General features: G+C 43.6%; 2 protein-coding genes across 2 annotated transcripts; both read left to right on the top strand.

Moving 5' to 3' along the window:
* The first annotated feature begins 108 nt into the window (after nt 1–108).
* LOC121580218 (endonuclease domain-containing 1 protein-like) lies at nt 109–2,623 on the top strand. The gene is made up of 2 exons (XM_041895270.2): nt 109–573; nt 1,565–2,623. The coding sequence occupies exons 1-2, from the start codon at nt 274–276 to the stop codon at nt 2,159–2,161; spliced, it is 897 nt and encodes a 298-aa protein (XP_041751204.1). The 5' UTR covers nt 109–273; the 3' UTR covers nt 2,162–2,623.
* A 1,643-nt stretch (nt 2,624–4,266) lies between these two features.
* On the top strand, nt 4,267–7,359 carry LOC121578904 (endonuclease domain-containing 1 protein-like). The gene is made up of 2 exons (XM_041893262.2): nt 4,267–4,566; nt 6,737–7,359. Exons 1-2 carry the CDS (start codon nt 4,267–4,269, stop codon nt 7,343–7,345), a joined length of 909 nt encoding a protein of 302 aa, XP_041749196.2. The 3' UTR covers nt 7,346–7,359.
* The last annotated feature ends 5,285 nt before the right edge of the window (nt 7,360–12,644 follow it).

The following is a 12,644-nucleotide window of genomic DNA, read 5'->3' as shown; positions in this document are numbered from 1 at the left end:
CTCTCTCTCTCTCTCTCTCTCTCTCTCTCTCTCTCTCTCTCTCTCTCTCTCTCTCTCTCTCTCTGTCTCTCTCTCTCTCTCACTCACTTACTCACCCACCCACTCACTCACTCACTCACACACACACACACTATTATGTGGGGCCTATACGCATTCCAATTCATTGGATTTGCATAGCCTAGCCTATCTATGGACAGAGATAGAGAGACTTTCAATTTCAGAGACAAGTATCCTGACAGCTTCTACTTCACCACTTCGTGAGCACTCTTCTCCATGGTTTCTTGCATCATAGAGCAAGCTCAGGCACTGGCCTGGGTGCTAGTTCTGGTGATGGTGGAGGCAGAGGTACAGGAGAACTACTCACCTGCGTGCCGTGAGTTCATGTACATGGGCACACCACCACTGGGACTTGAGGACAAAGCGCTAAAGAAGATTTGCCAGAGCTACAATGGCAAGCCACGTTTTGTCACCCTGTATGATACCTTTGACCACATCCCCGTCTACTCTGCCTACACCTTCAAGCGCTCTGACGGCGCCAAAAAGGTTGATGTGCCGTGGATGTACGAGCCACAGGTATTTTGACAGATTCCTGTATCTTACATTATCTCTGCAACATTGCCTTGTGCTTGTGCCTACAGATGAATCATTTTTAGTGTCATTGGCTACAATAACAGCTCTATGGCCTCTGGGCAAATAGAATGAATAGTGAGCAATATACTGTTGTGTTTAGAAAGAGTCCTTGAGGGTTCACTGACTGAGATTACTTTAGTACCACTGTTGTTCTTTCTCTTACTAAAGCTAAAGGTGACCGCATACATAGGTTCGGTTTGCTCCTAGCAGAACTTGGCTAGGCGAAGCAAACATCTGTGCTCTCATACTCCCTAAAGACCATTGCTGAAAAATTGAGAAAAAAAAGCGTCAGTATTACTGCGCAAACTGTTTCTACTGGGAAGCATATGGTAAACGCTTACCATAAAGCTTACCGTATGCTTCCCAGTAGAAACAGTTTGCTCCTATATTATGACAACATTTTGTGACATTTTGCTCTTCAGCAGGGTTTTCTTTGGCTGTTCGTGCACACACATTATTTTCTTGAGACAGGTCAAAGTTCGGTAGCTGAAGTCTATGCCCCTTCGTCGGTGCTCAACAGTACTACTCCTAGTAGGAGTGGGAACTATGAATGCGATTTTTCAATGAAGGGTTTGCTGTCATTCAACGGGAGACGATTCGTTTTAATGCAATTTTTTTCACTGCACCAAACATCTTAGTTAGATGTAAAATTGCACAACTAAGACCTCCTTGGCAAAAACGTCAAAATTAATTACAGATTTCTTGATTTATCTTAGATTAATTCACACTATTTTGAGGAAGTGTTACTGGCTATGTTGTTGCTATGGCGTATATAGAGGGACAAACAGTAATATTGCCTATTTCTTCTTGTTTTTCAAGCGAACGTCTTTTAAGTAAGTATGCAAGGACAGACATTTGCTTTCGCCTAGCCGAGTTCTGCTAGGAGCACTAGGAACCTAGTCTGCGGGCGCCTTAACCCTCTGCTCTCTGTCAGCTCTCCACAGTGTCTGATTTTGGGGAGATGCAGCCCTTTCCTCAAGGCGACCTCCATCGCAGTTTTGAGGATGCCCAAGCGGTGCTGGAAGACTACTCCAACGCAGTGAACTTTGAGCGTGGCCACCTGAACCCTGACGAGCATCAGTCTGACCCCAACGACAAGGCAGCCACCTACACCCTGACCAACGTGGTCCCTCAGGTCCGGGAGTTCAACATCGGCCCCTGGAAGACCCACGAGCACACCATCCGCCGCCGCCTCAACAACTACTGCCGCGGCACCGCCTACATGGTCACTGGTGTAACCACCTCCGGGAACATGATCCGCCGCCACAACATCGACCGGGTGGCTGTTCCCACCTACCTATGGTCAGCCTACTGCTGCATCGACTACGACCGCAACGCGCCCTTTGAGGAGCGTACCAAGTTCCCAGCCTATGCAGCCCACGGTCTCAATCAGAAAGAGAGGCCTGAGGTGCTGGAGATGTCTGTGCAACAGCTGGAGAACTTCCTCAAGAGTGTCACCTTTGTGGACAAGACCTTTCAGATATTCTATGATAACTGTGTGCCCCCTGATAATGGCCTGCACATGCCTTGACACTATACAAAAAATTATGTGTAGCGTAATTTGCTTAAACTATAATGTAATAAAAAATTAGGTATATCTGATGTGTTTTCTTACATGAATGCTTACGGTTTGCTTAATCCTTCTTCAATTATTTTCTCTCAGCACACATATATCACAGTAGCCTACATGATCTCTTGCTTCATATATAGAATATATAGCCTGCAAGAAACAACATATTTTACACATAAATTAAAGCAATCCAAGTAATGGTAATTGACAATCAGTTTGCCTACTTATAAACCCTTTATAAACCTGTTAATCATATGAACCAGTAAGGTTTTACATGGCAGATTTATAAAACCCATTTTCTAACTGACACATTTTTTTTTGGATGTAAAGCTTCCTCAGCTTTTTAAAATACTACTTTCTCCAATTATGTTCAATCATGTGCACAAACCCCTTGCTTCTTGATGAATAAAGACTTTCACTCCATTTTCCTTTTAGTCTCTTTTCTTCATCTAGTAAGATAAAGAAAATGCTTATTTTGCAATAATTTGAAATATGTTTGGTTCAATAGCAAAAACACACATATTGCAGATAACGCTGTAACTATCTGATTAAGATCCCTTTATTGCACTCACTCACTCATTCACTCACTCATTCACTCACTCACTCACTCACTCACTCACTCACTCACTCACTCACTCACTCACTCACTCACTCACTCACTCACTCACTCACTCACTCTCCTTTGTCTTTGGTCAAAGTCCATATGGAAGCTCCTGTGTGCTTTATCTGTCTGTGGTATTGTGCTAATCTACCATTACCACTGCCTTGCTACTGAACCTCACCTGACACTGAAGGCCATATTTGTTCTCCACAGAGATAGATTTGAGAGCAGGTTTGACATTTTACAGTCTGTCAACCATGCCAAGACACACTTCTGTGTACATGGAAGAGAGAGGAAAGACTGAAATGACAAGACAAAAGAGGCTTTTTGGCAGAATGCTTAACACATATTACCGAGGGTGCTCAGTGAAATCGGTCCTCTCTGCACATTGCATGAGAGGGGGCTTATGATAGGTGATAGCCAATGAAAGGCCTGTCATACTCTGATTAGACATTTCAAGGAATTGAATGAAAGGGAGCATTCAAGAATAGCAGAATATATAGATAGATAGATAGATAGATAGATAGATAGATAGATAGATAGATAGATAGATAGATAGATAGATAGATAGATATATATACTGCCTAAGAGTTTGATGTAATCCTATAGTCTATAGCAGGAGTCTCCAACCCTGTTCCTGGAGAGCTACCCTCCTGTAGGTTTTCGCTCTAACCCCAGTTGTAACTAACCTGGTTCAGCTTATCAACCAGCTAATTATTAAAATCAGGTTTGCTAGATTAGGGTGGTAGCTCACCAGGAACAGGGTTGGAGAGCCCTGGCCTATAGCCTATAGCAGGGGTATTCAACTCTTAGCCTACGAGGTCTGGAGCCTGCTGGTTTTCTGTTCTACCTGATCATTAATTGCACCCACCTGGTGTCCCCGGTCTAAATCAGTCCCTGATTAGAGGGAAACAATGAAAAAAGGCTGTGGAACTGGCTTCGAGGTCCAGAGTTGAGTCTATAGCCTCCCTAGTGAGTGTACTACCTCCTCTACCAAGATGACATGGTCTTTATGGCCTTTATGCTTGGTCAAGTTCCTGCTCAGGCTGTTCTCCCCAAAGTTCCCCCTAAATTGCTAGATTAATGGTAGCAATGGGATAGTCTCTCAGGCTGATATTTGTTACTGTGTCCCTGGCTGCTTTGGGGTTTGTGCGCAGGCTGCTTCTAGATAGATGGTAAAGTGTGGCCTGGAGTCCTTGTATGTTTGAGTACAATTGCTATATTCTATTATTCCCCCACCAGTTACAGTAAATTCACATAAGCTCTCATAAGACTTTGCTGATTAGACAGAAGTGAACAGGCCAACACTTATTCTTGTCATTCACTCACCACCCAAATTGGTTAGGTATAAGATCCCTCTATCACATTATTTTACTCACTTTGCATATCTCGTCTGTGGCATTTAAATTCTAACTGCACATCTTGTCTTTTATTTCACTCTCCTGCAGTCGTGCTGGTAAGAGCCATGCAATTCTCTCCGGGCTGTTTGGTGTTGGTGTTCGCCCTGTTCCATAGTGCACCTCAGGCTCCGGCCACTGTGGTTGAGGACCATGTAGAGCGATGCAAGGACTCCTTATACATGGGAACCCCCCCACAGGGAATCATTAATGCCAAACTGAAGAAGATCTGTCAGCGCTATGCCGACAAGCCACGCTTCGTGACCTTGTACGACCCTCAGAAACACATCCCAGTCTACTCAGCCTACTCCTTCAAGAAGACAGAGGGAGACCGGCGTGTGGACTACCCCTGGATGTATGAACCACATGTCAGTGAAACTAATTATTGCTGTTTTTGTAAGTCTACTCCTCAAATGTGATGTTATACCTGTATGTGTTTCCTATTGGAAGTTCCTTTCTTCAATTAGACCTGTTTCAGGAGCGAACAAATTACGGTAATTTCAAGTCCCTATTCTGCAGAGACATGAGTTGAGATGTTACAGCTGTTAACTGTTTGATCGAAGCCTTCGCTGAACACTGTAGCGTCTTTCCCTTTGGTTCAGTCTCATCAGTCCTCTTATCCATATACAGTGGGGGAAAAAAGTATTTAGTCAGCCACCAATTGTGCAAGTTCTCCCACTTAAAAAGATGAGAGAGGCCTGTAATTTTCATCATAGGTACACGTCAACTATGACAGACAAAATGAGATTTTTTTTCTCCAGAAAATCACATTGTAGGATTTTTAATGAATTTATTTGCAAATGATGGTGGAAAATAAGTATTTGGTCAATAACAAAAGTTTCTCAATACTTTGTCATATACCCTTTGTTGGCAATGACACAGGTCAAACGTTTTCTGTAAGTTTTCACAAGGTTTTCACACACTGTTGCTGGTATTTGGCCCATTCCTTCATGCAGATCTCCTCTAGAGCAGTGATGTTTTGGGGCTGTCGCTGGGCAACACGGACTTTCAACTCCCTCCAAAGATTTTCTATGGGGTTGAGATCTGGAGACTGGCTAGGCCACTCCAGGACCTTGAAATGCTTCTTACGAAGCCATTCCTTCGTTGCCCGGGCGGTGTGTTTGGGATCATTGTCATGCTGAAAGACCCAGCCACGTTTCATCTTCAATGCCCTTGCTGATGGAAGGAGGTTTTCACTCAAAATCTCACGATACATGGCCCCATTCATTCTTTCCTTTACACGGATCAGTCGTCCTGGTCCCTTTGCAGAAAAACAGCCCCAAAGCATGATGTTTCCACCCCCATGCTTCACAGTAGGTATGGTGTTCTTTGGATGCAACTCAGCATTCTTTGTCCTCCGAACACAACGAGTTGAGTTTTTACCAAAAAGTTATATTTTGGTTTCATCTGACCATATGACATTCTCCCAATCCTCTTCTGGATCATCCAAATGCACTCTAGCAAATTTCAGACGGGCCTGGACATGTACTGGCTTAAGCAGGGGGACACATCTGGCACTGCAGGATTTGAGTCCCTGGCGGCGTAGTGTGTTACTGATGGTAGGCTTTGTTACTTTGGTCCCAGCTCTCTGCAGGTCATTCACTAGGTCCCCCGTGTGGTTCTGGGATTTTTGCTCACCGTTCTTGTGATCATTTTGACCCCACGGGGTGAGATCTTGCGTGGAGCCCCAGATCGAGGGAGATTATCAGTGGTCTTGTATGTCTTCCATTTCCTAATAATTGCTCCCACAGTTAATTTCTTCAAACCAAGCTGCTTACCTATTGCAGATTCAGTCTTCCCAGCCTGGTGCAGGTCTACAATTTTGTTTCTGGTGTCATTTGACAGCTCTTTGGTCTTGGCCATAGTGGAGTTTGGAGTGTGACTGTTTGAGGTTGTGGACAGGTGTCTTTTATACTGATAACAAGTTCAAACAGGTGCCATTAATACAGGTGACGAGTGGAGGACAGAGGAGCCTCTTAAAGAAGAAGTTACAGGTCTGTGAGAGCCAGAAATCTTGCTTGTTTGTAGGTGACCAAGTACTTATTTTCCACCATAATTTGCAAATAAATTCATATAAAATCCTACAATGTCTGTCATAGTTGACGTGTACCTATGATGAAAATTACAGGCCTCTCTCATCTTTTTAAGTGGGAGAACTTGCACAATTGGTGGCTGACTAAATACTTTTTTCCCCCACTGTAGTTATTTTGACACATTGCTTACATTTGTTCCATTTAATTGATTACTTCATCCAACATGCCATAAACAAAATTCCAATGTTGTGTATGTTTATAACTGTGTAGTATGGTGGAAGGTAGCCTAGCTGTTAAGAGCGTTGGGCCAGTAACCGAAAGGTCGCTGGTTCGAATCCCTGAGCCGACTAGGTGAAAAATCTGTCTGTGCCCTTGAGCAAGGCACTTCACCCTAATTGCTCCTGTAAGTCGCTCTGGAGAAGAGTGTTTGCTAAATTACTAAAATGTAAATGTAGTGTCTACAATCTGTGAGCAATGCACTGATCCTCCTCCCCACTTTCTCCAGCTGGCAGAGGTTGATGGGAATGGAAATATGCTACCCTTCCCTACCGGCTACTTGCACATGAAGTTTGAGGACAGCCATGCAGTGCTGGATGACTACTCTGACGTAGTCCTGTATGAGAGAGGTCACCTGAACCCAGACCAGCACCAGTCTGACCCTCACGACCGTGCCGCCACCTACACCCTGACCAACGTGGTCCCAGAGATCAGGGAGTTCAACATCGGGCCGTGTCGTAAGCACGAGGAGCGCATCCGCCTTCGCCTCAACAACTACTGCCGCGGCACCGCCTTCATCGTCACCGGGGTGACCACCACCGGTCACATGATCTGCCGGAACAACCAGGACCGGGTGGCCATCCCTGAGGACGTGTGGACTGCCTACTGCTGCACCGACTACAACCGCAACTCCCCCCATGACGTCCGCATCCACTTCCCCTCCCAGGCTGCCCTGGCCAAGAACGCCAAGGAGGGCAACACGGTCCATGAGATGTCAGTCCAGGACCTGGAGAACTTCCTGAAGACCCGGATGGACGTGGACCAGAACCTGCAGATCTTCTATGACAACTGCATCGCCCCCTCTCCCCTTCCTCTGTATCTCCACCACACCATATAAGAGCACCTCAACAGCTCCCACACACACCTACTCTGTGTGCACAAGGGTTTCCAACTATCTCCATAGCTCTACTACTATTTGCTTATTATAATGATTAAGCATGTATTTGTAACAGAACAATTATATAGTACCTGTGATGCTTTGGCAAAGCTTTCATTATCGAAGATCTGCTTTGCAAATTACTTCTGTTGAAGCGTTATTGTCCCTCCATTCTCTGTATTTGTAGCATTCTTTATTTATCTGTCCCCTTATAAAACAGCTCAGTGACATTCAGACACAGTGGTTCAGTGTGTCAGCCATTCATGGAGAGGTGTTGTCTGCTCACAGTTGGCAAAGTGCTTGTAAAATGGATACCATCAAAGGTTGTGAAGTTTTGAGCTGTAAAGAGCATCTTCTTTGAATAAAATAAATTAGTTATTTGACTTCCATGTGCCATGTTTTACTGTTTCATCCAGTCACACACAATGTTACAGTATGAAACATAATAATTTAGGGTCACAATTAGGAAAACTGTGTCATTACAATTATTGACACATCTATAGACAGGTTGGTTCTTTAGCAACAAAACCGACACGTGCGCAACTATGGTGCTAAACAGATGGGGCTGGCTTAGACTGTTGACAACATGTAAACTATATATTTGCCTCCATTTGTTTATTGAAAACATAAATACATTTGCACCATGAGCACTTGCTGTCTCTCAAATACATTGTTACAGTTGTTGGTTAGCTAGCTAGCGAATTTTATGACATGAGCCAAAACACCTCAAAACAAGACATGGTAACAATAACAAGATACAATGAGCTGAAACGAGCCACCTACAATTCCCCACATAACAGCTTCTTGCCATTGTTGTGCAAGCTATCTGACCTTTCAGAGTCATAACACCACATGGCCTATTGCCTCATCAATGATTTTTGTGACGTTGTCAGCCAACCCATCTATGCATACCAGTGGAGGCTGGTGACTTGAAAAAATGAGGATGGGAGACCCATGGTATAGGCGCGCACCGTATGGAGATGACAAAGACTAAAGATTTTAACCTATAGTATTTAATAAAGACATTTACAGTGCACTCACATTTTGTTAAGTTACAACCTTATTCTAAAATGGATTAAATTGTTTTTCCCCCTCATCAATCTACACACAATAACCCATGATGACAAAGCAAAAACAGGTTTCTAGAAATTCTTGCAAATGTATTAAAAAACGGAAATATAACATTTACATAAATATTCAGACCCTTTACTCAATACTTTGTTGAAGCATCTTTGGCAGTGATTACAGCCTCGAGTCTTCTTGGGTATGACGCTACAAGTTTGGCACACCTGTATCTGTGGAGTTTCTCCCATTCTTCTCTGCAGATCCTCATAAACTCTGTCAGGTTGGATGGGGAGCGTCACTAGACAGCTATTTTCAGGTCTCTCCAGATATGTTTGATCGGGTTCAAGTCCGGGCTCTGGCTGGGCCACTTAAGGACATTCAGAGACTTGACCCGAAGCCACTCCTGCGTTGTCTTGGCTGTATTCTTAGGGTCGTTGTCCTGTTGGAAGGTCAATCTTCGCCCCAGTCTGAGGTCCTGAGCGCTCTGGAGCAGGTTTTCATCAAGGGTCTCTCTGTACTTTGCTCTGTTCATCTTTCCCTCGATCCTGACTAGTCTCCCAGTCCCTGCCGCTAAAAAAACATCCCCACAGCATGATGCTGCCACCACCATGCTTCACCGTAGGGATGGTGCCAGGTTTCCTCCAGACATAACGCTTGGCATTCAGGCCAAAGAGTTCAATCTTGGTTTCATCAGACCAGAGAAGCTTGTTTCTCATGGTCTGAGAGTCCTTTAGGTGCCTTTTGGCAAACTCCAAGCGGGCTGTCATGTGCCTTTTACCGAGGAGTGGCTTCCGTCTGGCCACTCTACCATAAAGGCCTGATTGGTGGAGTGCTGCAGAGATGGCTGTCCTTCTGGAAGGTTCTCCTATCTCCACAGAGGAACTCTGGAGCTCTGTCAGAGTGACCATCGGGTTCTTGGTCACCTCCCTGACCAAGGCCCTTCTCCCCCGATTGCTCAGTTTGGCCAGGCGGCCAGTCTCATAGCAAAGGGTCTGAATACTTATGTAAATAAGGTATTTCTTAAAATTATTTTTTTATACATTTGCAAAAAAATCTAAAAACCTGTTTTCACTTTGTCATTATGGGGTATTGTGTGTAGATTTATGAGGGAAAAAAATAATTGTATCAAATTTAGAATAAGACTGTAACGTAATAAAATGTGGAAAAAGTCAAAGGGTCTGAATACTTTCTGAATGCACTGTATAGTACAATATTATGGGGGATGGGAACGAGAGGGCTACTTACACAGTGTTGGGAAAGGATCACAGCAGTGATTGAATGAGGGTATGAGGCATGAGTTGAGGTGTTCAGAGGCTTGACTTCAGTGCATGGCAGGGGTTGAGGTGTTCATAGGCTTCAGTGCAGGACAGGCTCATCATGGATGGATGGTGTTGCAGAAGAGCTCAACTCTTCCACTGAGGGCAGGACAGGATTTGACTGGGAAGACAAAAAAAGAATAACACAATACACAAAAGAGCTAAGAATGAGTTAGTCCAAGCAAGGAGTAAAATCATTGATGTGTAAAAATGTGATTGTGTTTGTGTATGTGATTGACTGGAGTGGTCATGACCTCTTAATCAGGGAACAGGAGGGGACTTAGCTGTAAATATAAATAGCAGATACACTCCATTACAGCAGCGCCATTATAGGTTTGCGCAACAAGTTTCTCCATGAAGTTAATCACAGACATCTCAGAATTCACAAAGTCAAACACAGACTTTGCATCTCGCCCACTTGACACATCAAAGTAGCCCAAGAAACGTTCCTGAATAAAGCCCTGATCATCCACATTCAGTACCTGACGATAACTGATAACTGCAAGCAGACTGGTGGCACCATAGCTCCCAGAGTGGCCCTGGGGAGGATGAAAACCCTGTCAAACTGCAGCAAACTTATACTTGTTCATATGAATTATATTTAGACTAGACTAACAGGGGGGTTTCCTCTACCCAGACACAGAGACAATAACTGATAGACATTAGAACTCACAGGGCTGAGCTTGCTTTATGCATGTTTGCATCATGTAGGCCTATGCAACTGTAGGCCTAATTAAAAATCTATTCACAGTCTATGTCATCACTATTATGTTGATTGATGAATTCCAGTTAATAAAATATTTAGGCAGCCTAGCCAGTCCAAGTTTGAATACAAACCAAATTTGATCACATTCACATGTTCTCCTGACAAACAAATGGGCTATAAATACATAACGTTACCAATTGGTTTACCCTGACCAGATGGACAGGGCGCGTAGGCTGTATGCAGTTGCTATTATTAGTAGCCTACAGTTGATCAGACTGAAAAATCGTCTCATTTTCATCCCATACAGCATGTCAGATCTCTAATGTTTAGGTGTACCCTAGGCTGCTGCAACATCTATGTAATTAATTTTTGCTTGTGTCTGTCCGGAGTGATTATGTGTTATCAACTTTGATAAATAAATACCGGAGGTTAAGTGGAAAGGCTATTTGAGTGCGCGCGAAAAATGCGCTGTCTATCTCTCTTTTAATCTAACTTTTAATGGATGATGCGATGGAAGCGATCAAATAATTCTGAATTGATTTCGCATCCCAGAGAAGACAGTTGAAACTTCCATATGTTCAGCAAGTAAAGCATAGTAACGTGCGATTACCTCTGCAAGCTGCTTGTAGTTGCGCTTGTTAGCTGAACTCACAGGGCTGAACTTTCCCTCTCATCTTGCCTTAAAGCCAATTTATGCTTGATCCATAATGTGTTTGGAGGCTCCTGTTTGGAGCCTCTGGAGGCCTACAAATGTTGTAACAATGCTGAGGGCTCCATATAGCTCAGTATAGATCTGCATTGACATTATGGTGGCGGGAGGTCCTGTATAAACACAAACTCACTTCCTTGACAACTTTCTTCACAACAGCTCTGCTCTGCAGAGCACAAAAAGTATGTTTGCTCTGACTTCTGCAGAGGCCGCATTGCAGTAAATGCTGTACGGCCACTGCAGATATTGGATTTACCATGCAGAGCTTTAAAGTAAAAGCCAACTCTTGCCTATAAACTGCTTGTGACCCAGTTTCTTATTAAAAGCTCTGCATGGTCAATCCAATGCAGCCTCCGCAGACGTCAGGGCTTTCATACTTCTTGTGCTTAGCGGAGCAGAGCTATTGGGAAGGAAGTGAGTTTGTGTTTATACAGGACTTACTGCCCCCACTTAACGTCAACAAATCAAGTCAATGCAGAGCTACATGGAGCCCTCCGCATTGTTACAAAATTTGAGAGGCACACAGCGATGCGGTACAGAGCTTGAATTGGCCTCTGCATGCCTCCGGAAGCTCTGCAATTGCGTCACACCCTCCATACGAAACCTCAGACGACAATGCGGATCAAGCATAAATTGGCTTTTATCTTCTCGCTGTGTTGCACAGTTTGAATACACAGACCTTCGTCCATTATATGATCGATGCGGCTTTTTCCAAGAAGCTTGAATCTGATGTGGGCAATGAAAGGGGTTCTTCAACAGAAAATCCACTACATTGTTGTTAGCATTATCTAGCCATTCTGTAGGAGAAAACTGCACTATGGTAGCAAGCTAACGTTAGCACTTGCTACTAAAGTTAGCAAGGCAAATTGAAATAACTGGGACTAACTACATTTCACTAAAATAATGTTCTAAAACCAAGAAAACTAAATATAATTTACCTCCTTCATCTCCTGTAGTTTGAAGAAACTAATTTGAATGGAATAATATCCACAAAAAGCTCAATTATCACTCTTCACTCTCAATCTCTATCCTATATGGCACCAACTCACCAAGCTTCTCAACACATAGAACCCCCATAATGCTCTGTGGCACAACCCCAATACACCACACTAGGTTCGTTCTCTGATCCTAATCCTATGATTGGATGGACAACATGTCAGTTCACATTGCAAAAGCTTTGATTGGTTGGAGGACGTCCTCCGGAAGTGGTCATAATTACCATGTACGTCTATGGAAGGGGGTAAGGCCTACGAGGCTCCTAGGTTCTGTATTGAAGTCAATAGCTGTCCTCCGGCTACACCATGGTGCTAGCCTAGAGTGTGTTGTTAAGACTACTGTAGACCTTCATTGCAAAACAGTGTGTTTTAATCAGGTATTTGGTGACGTGAATATATTTAGTATAGTTTTATCTACAAAGGATAACTTTTTTAATGTTTAATTATTTAAACAAATTCTGAAATTCAC

The sequence above is a fragment of the Coregonus clupeaformis genome, chromosome 13 (genome assembly GCF_020615455.1).
Source record: "Coregonus clupeaformis isolate EN_2021a chromosome 13, ASM2061545v1, whole genome shotgun sequence".
NCBI classification, from domain to species: domain Eukaryota; kingdom Metazoa; phylum Chordata; class Actinopteri; order Salmoniformes; family Salmonidae; genus Coregonus; species Coregonus clupeaformis.
The sequence above is the reverse complement of the archived record's forward strand: the minus strand, read 5'-3'. Positions and strand labels throughout refer to the sequence as shown.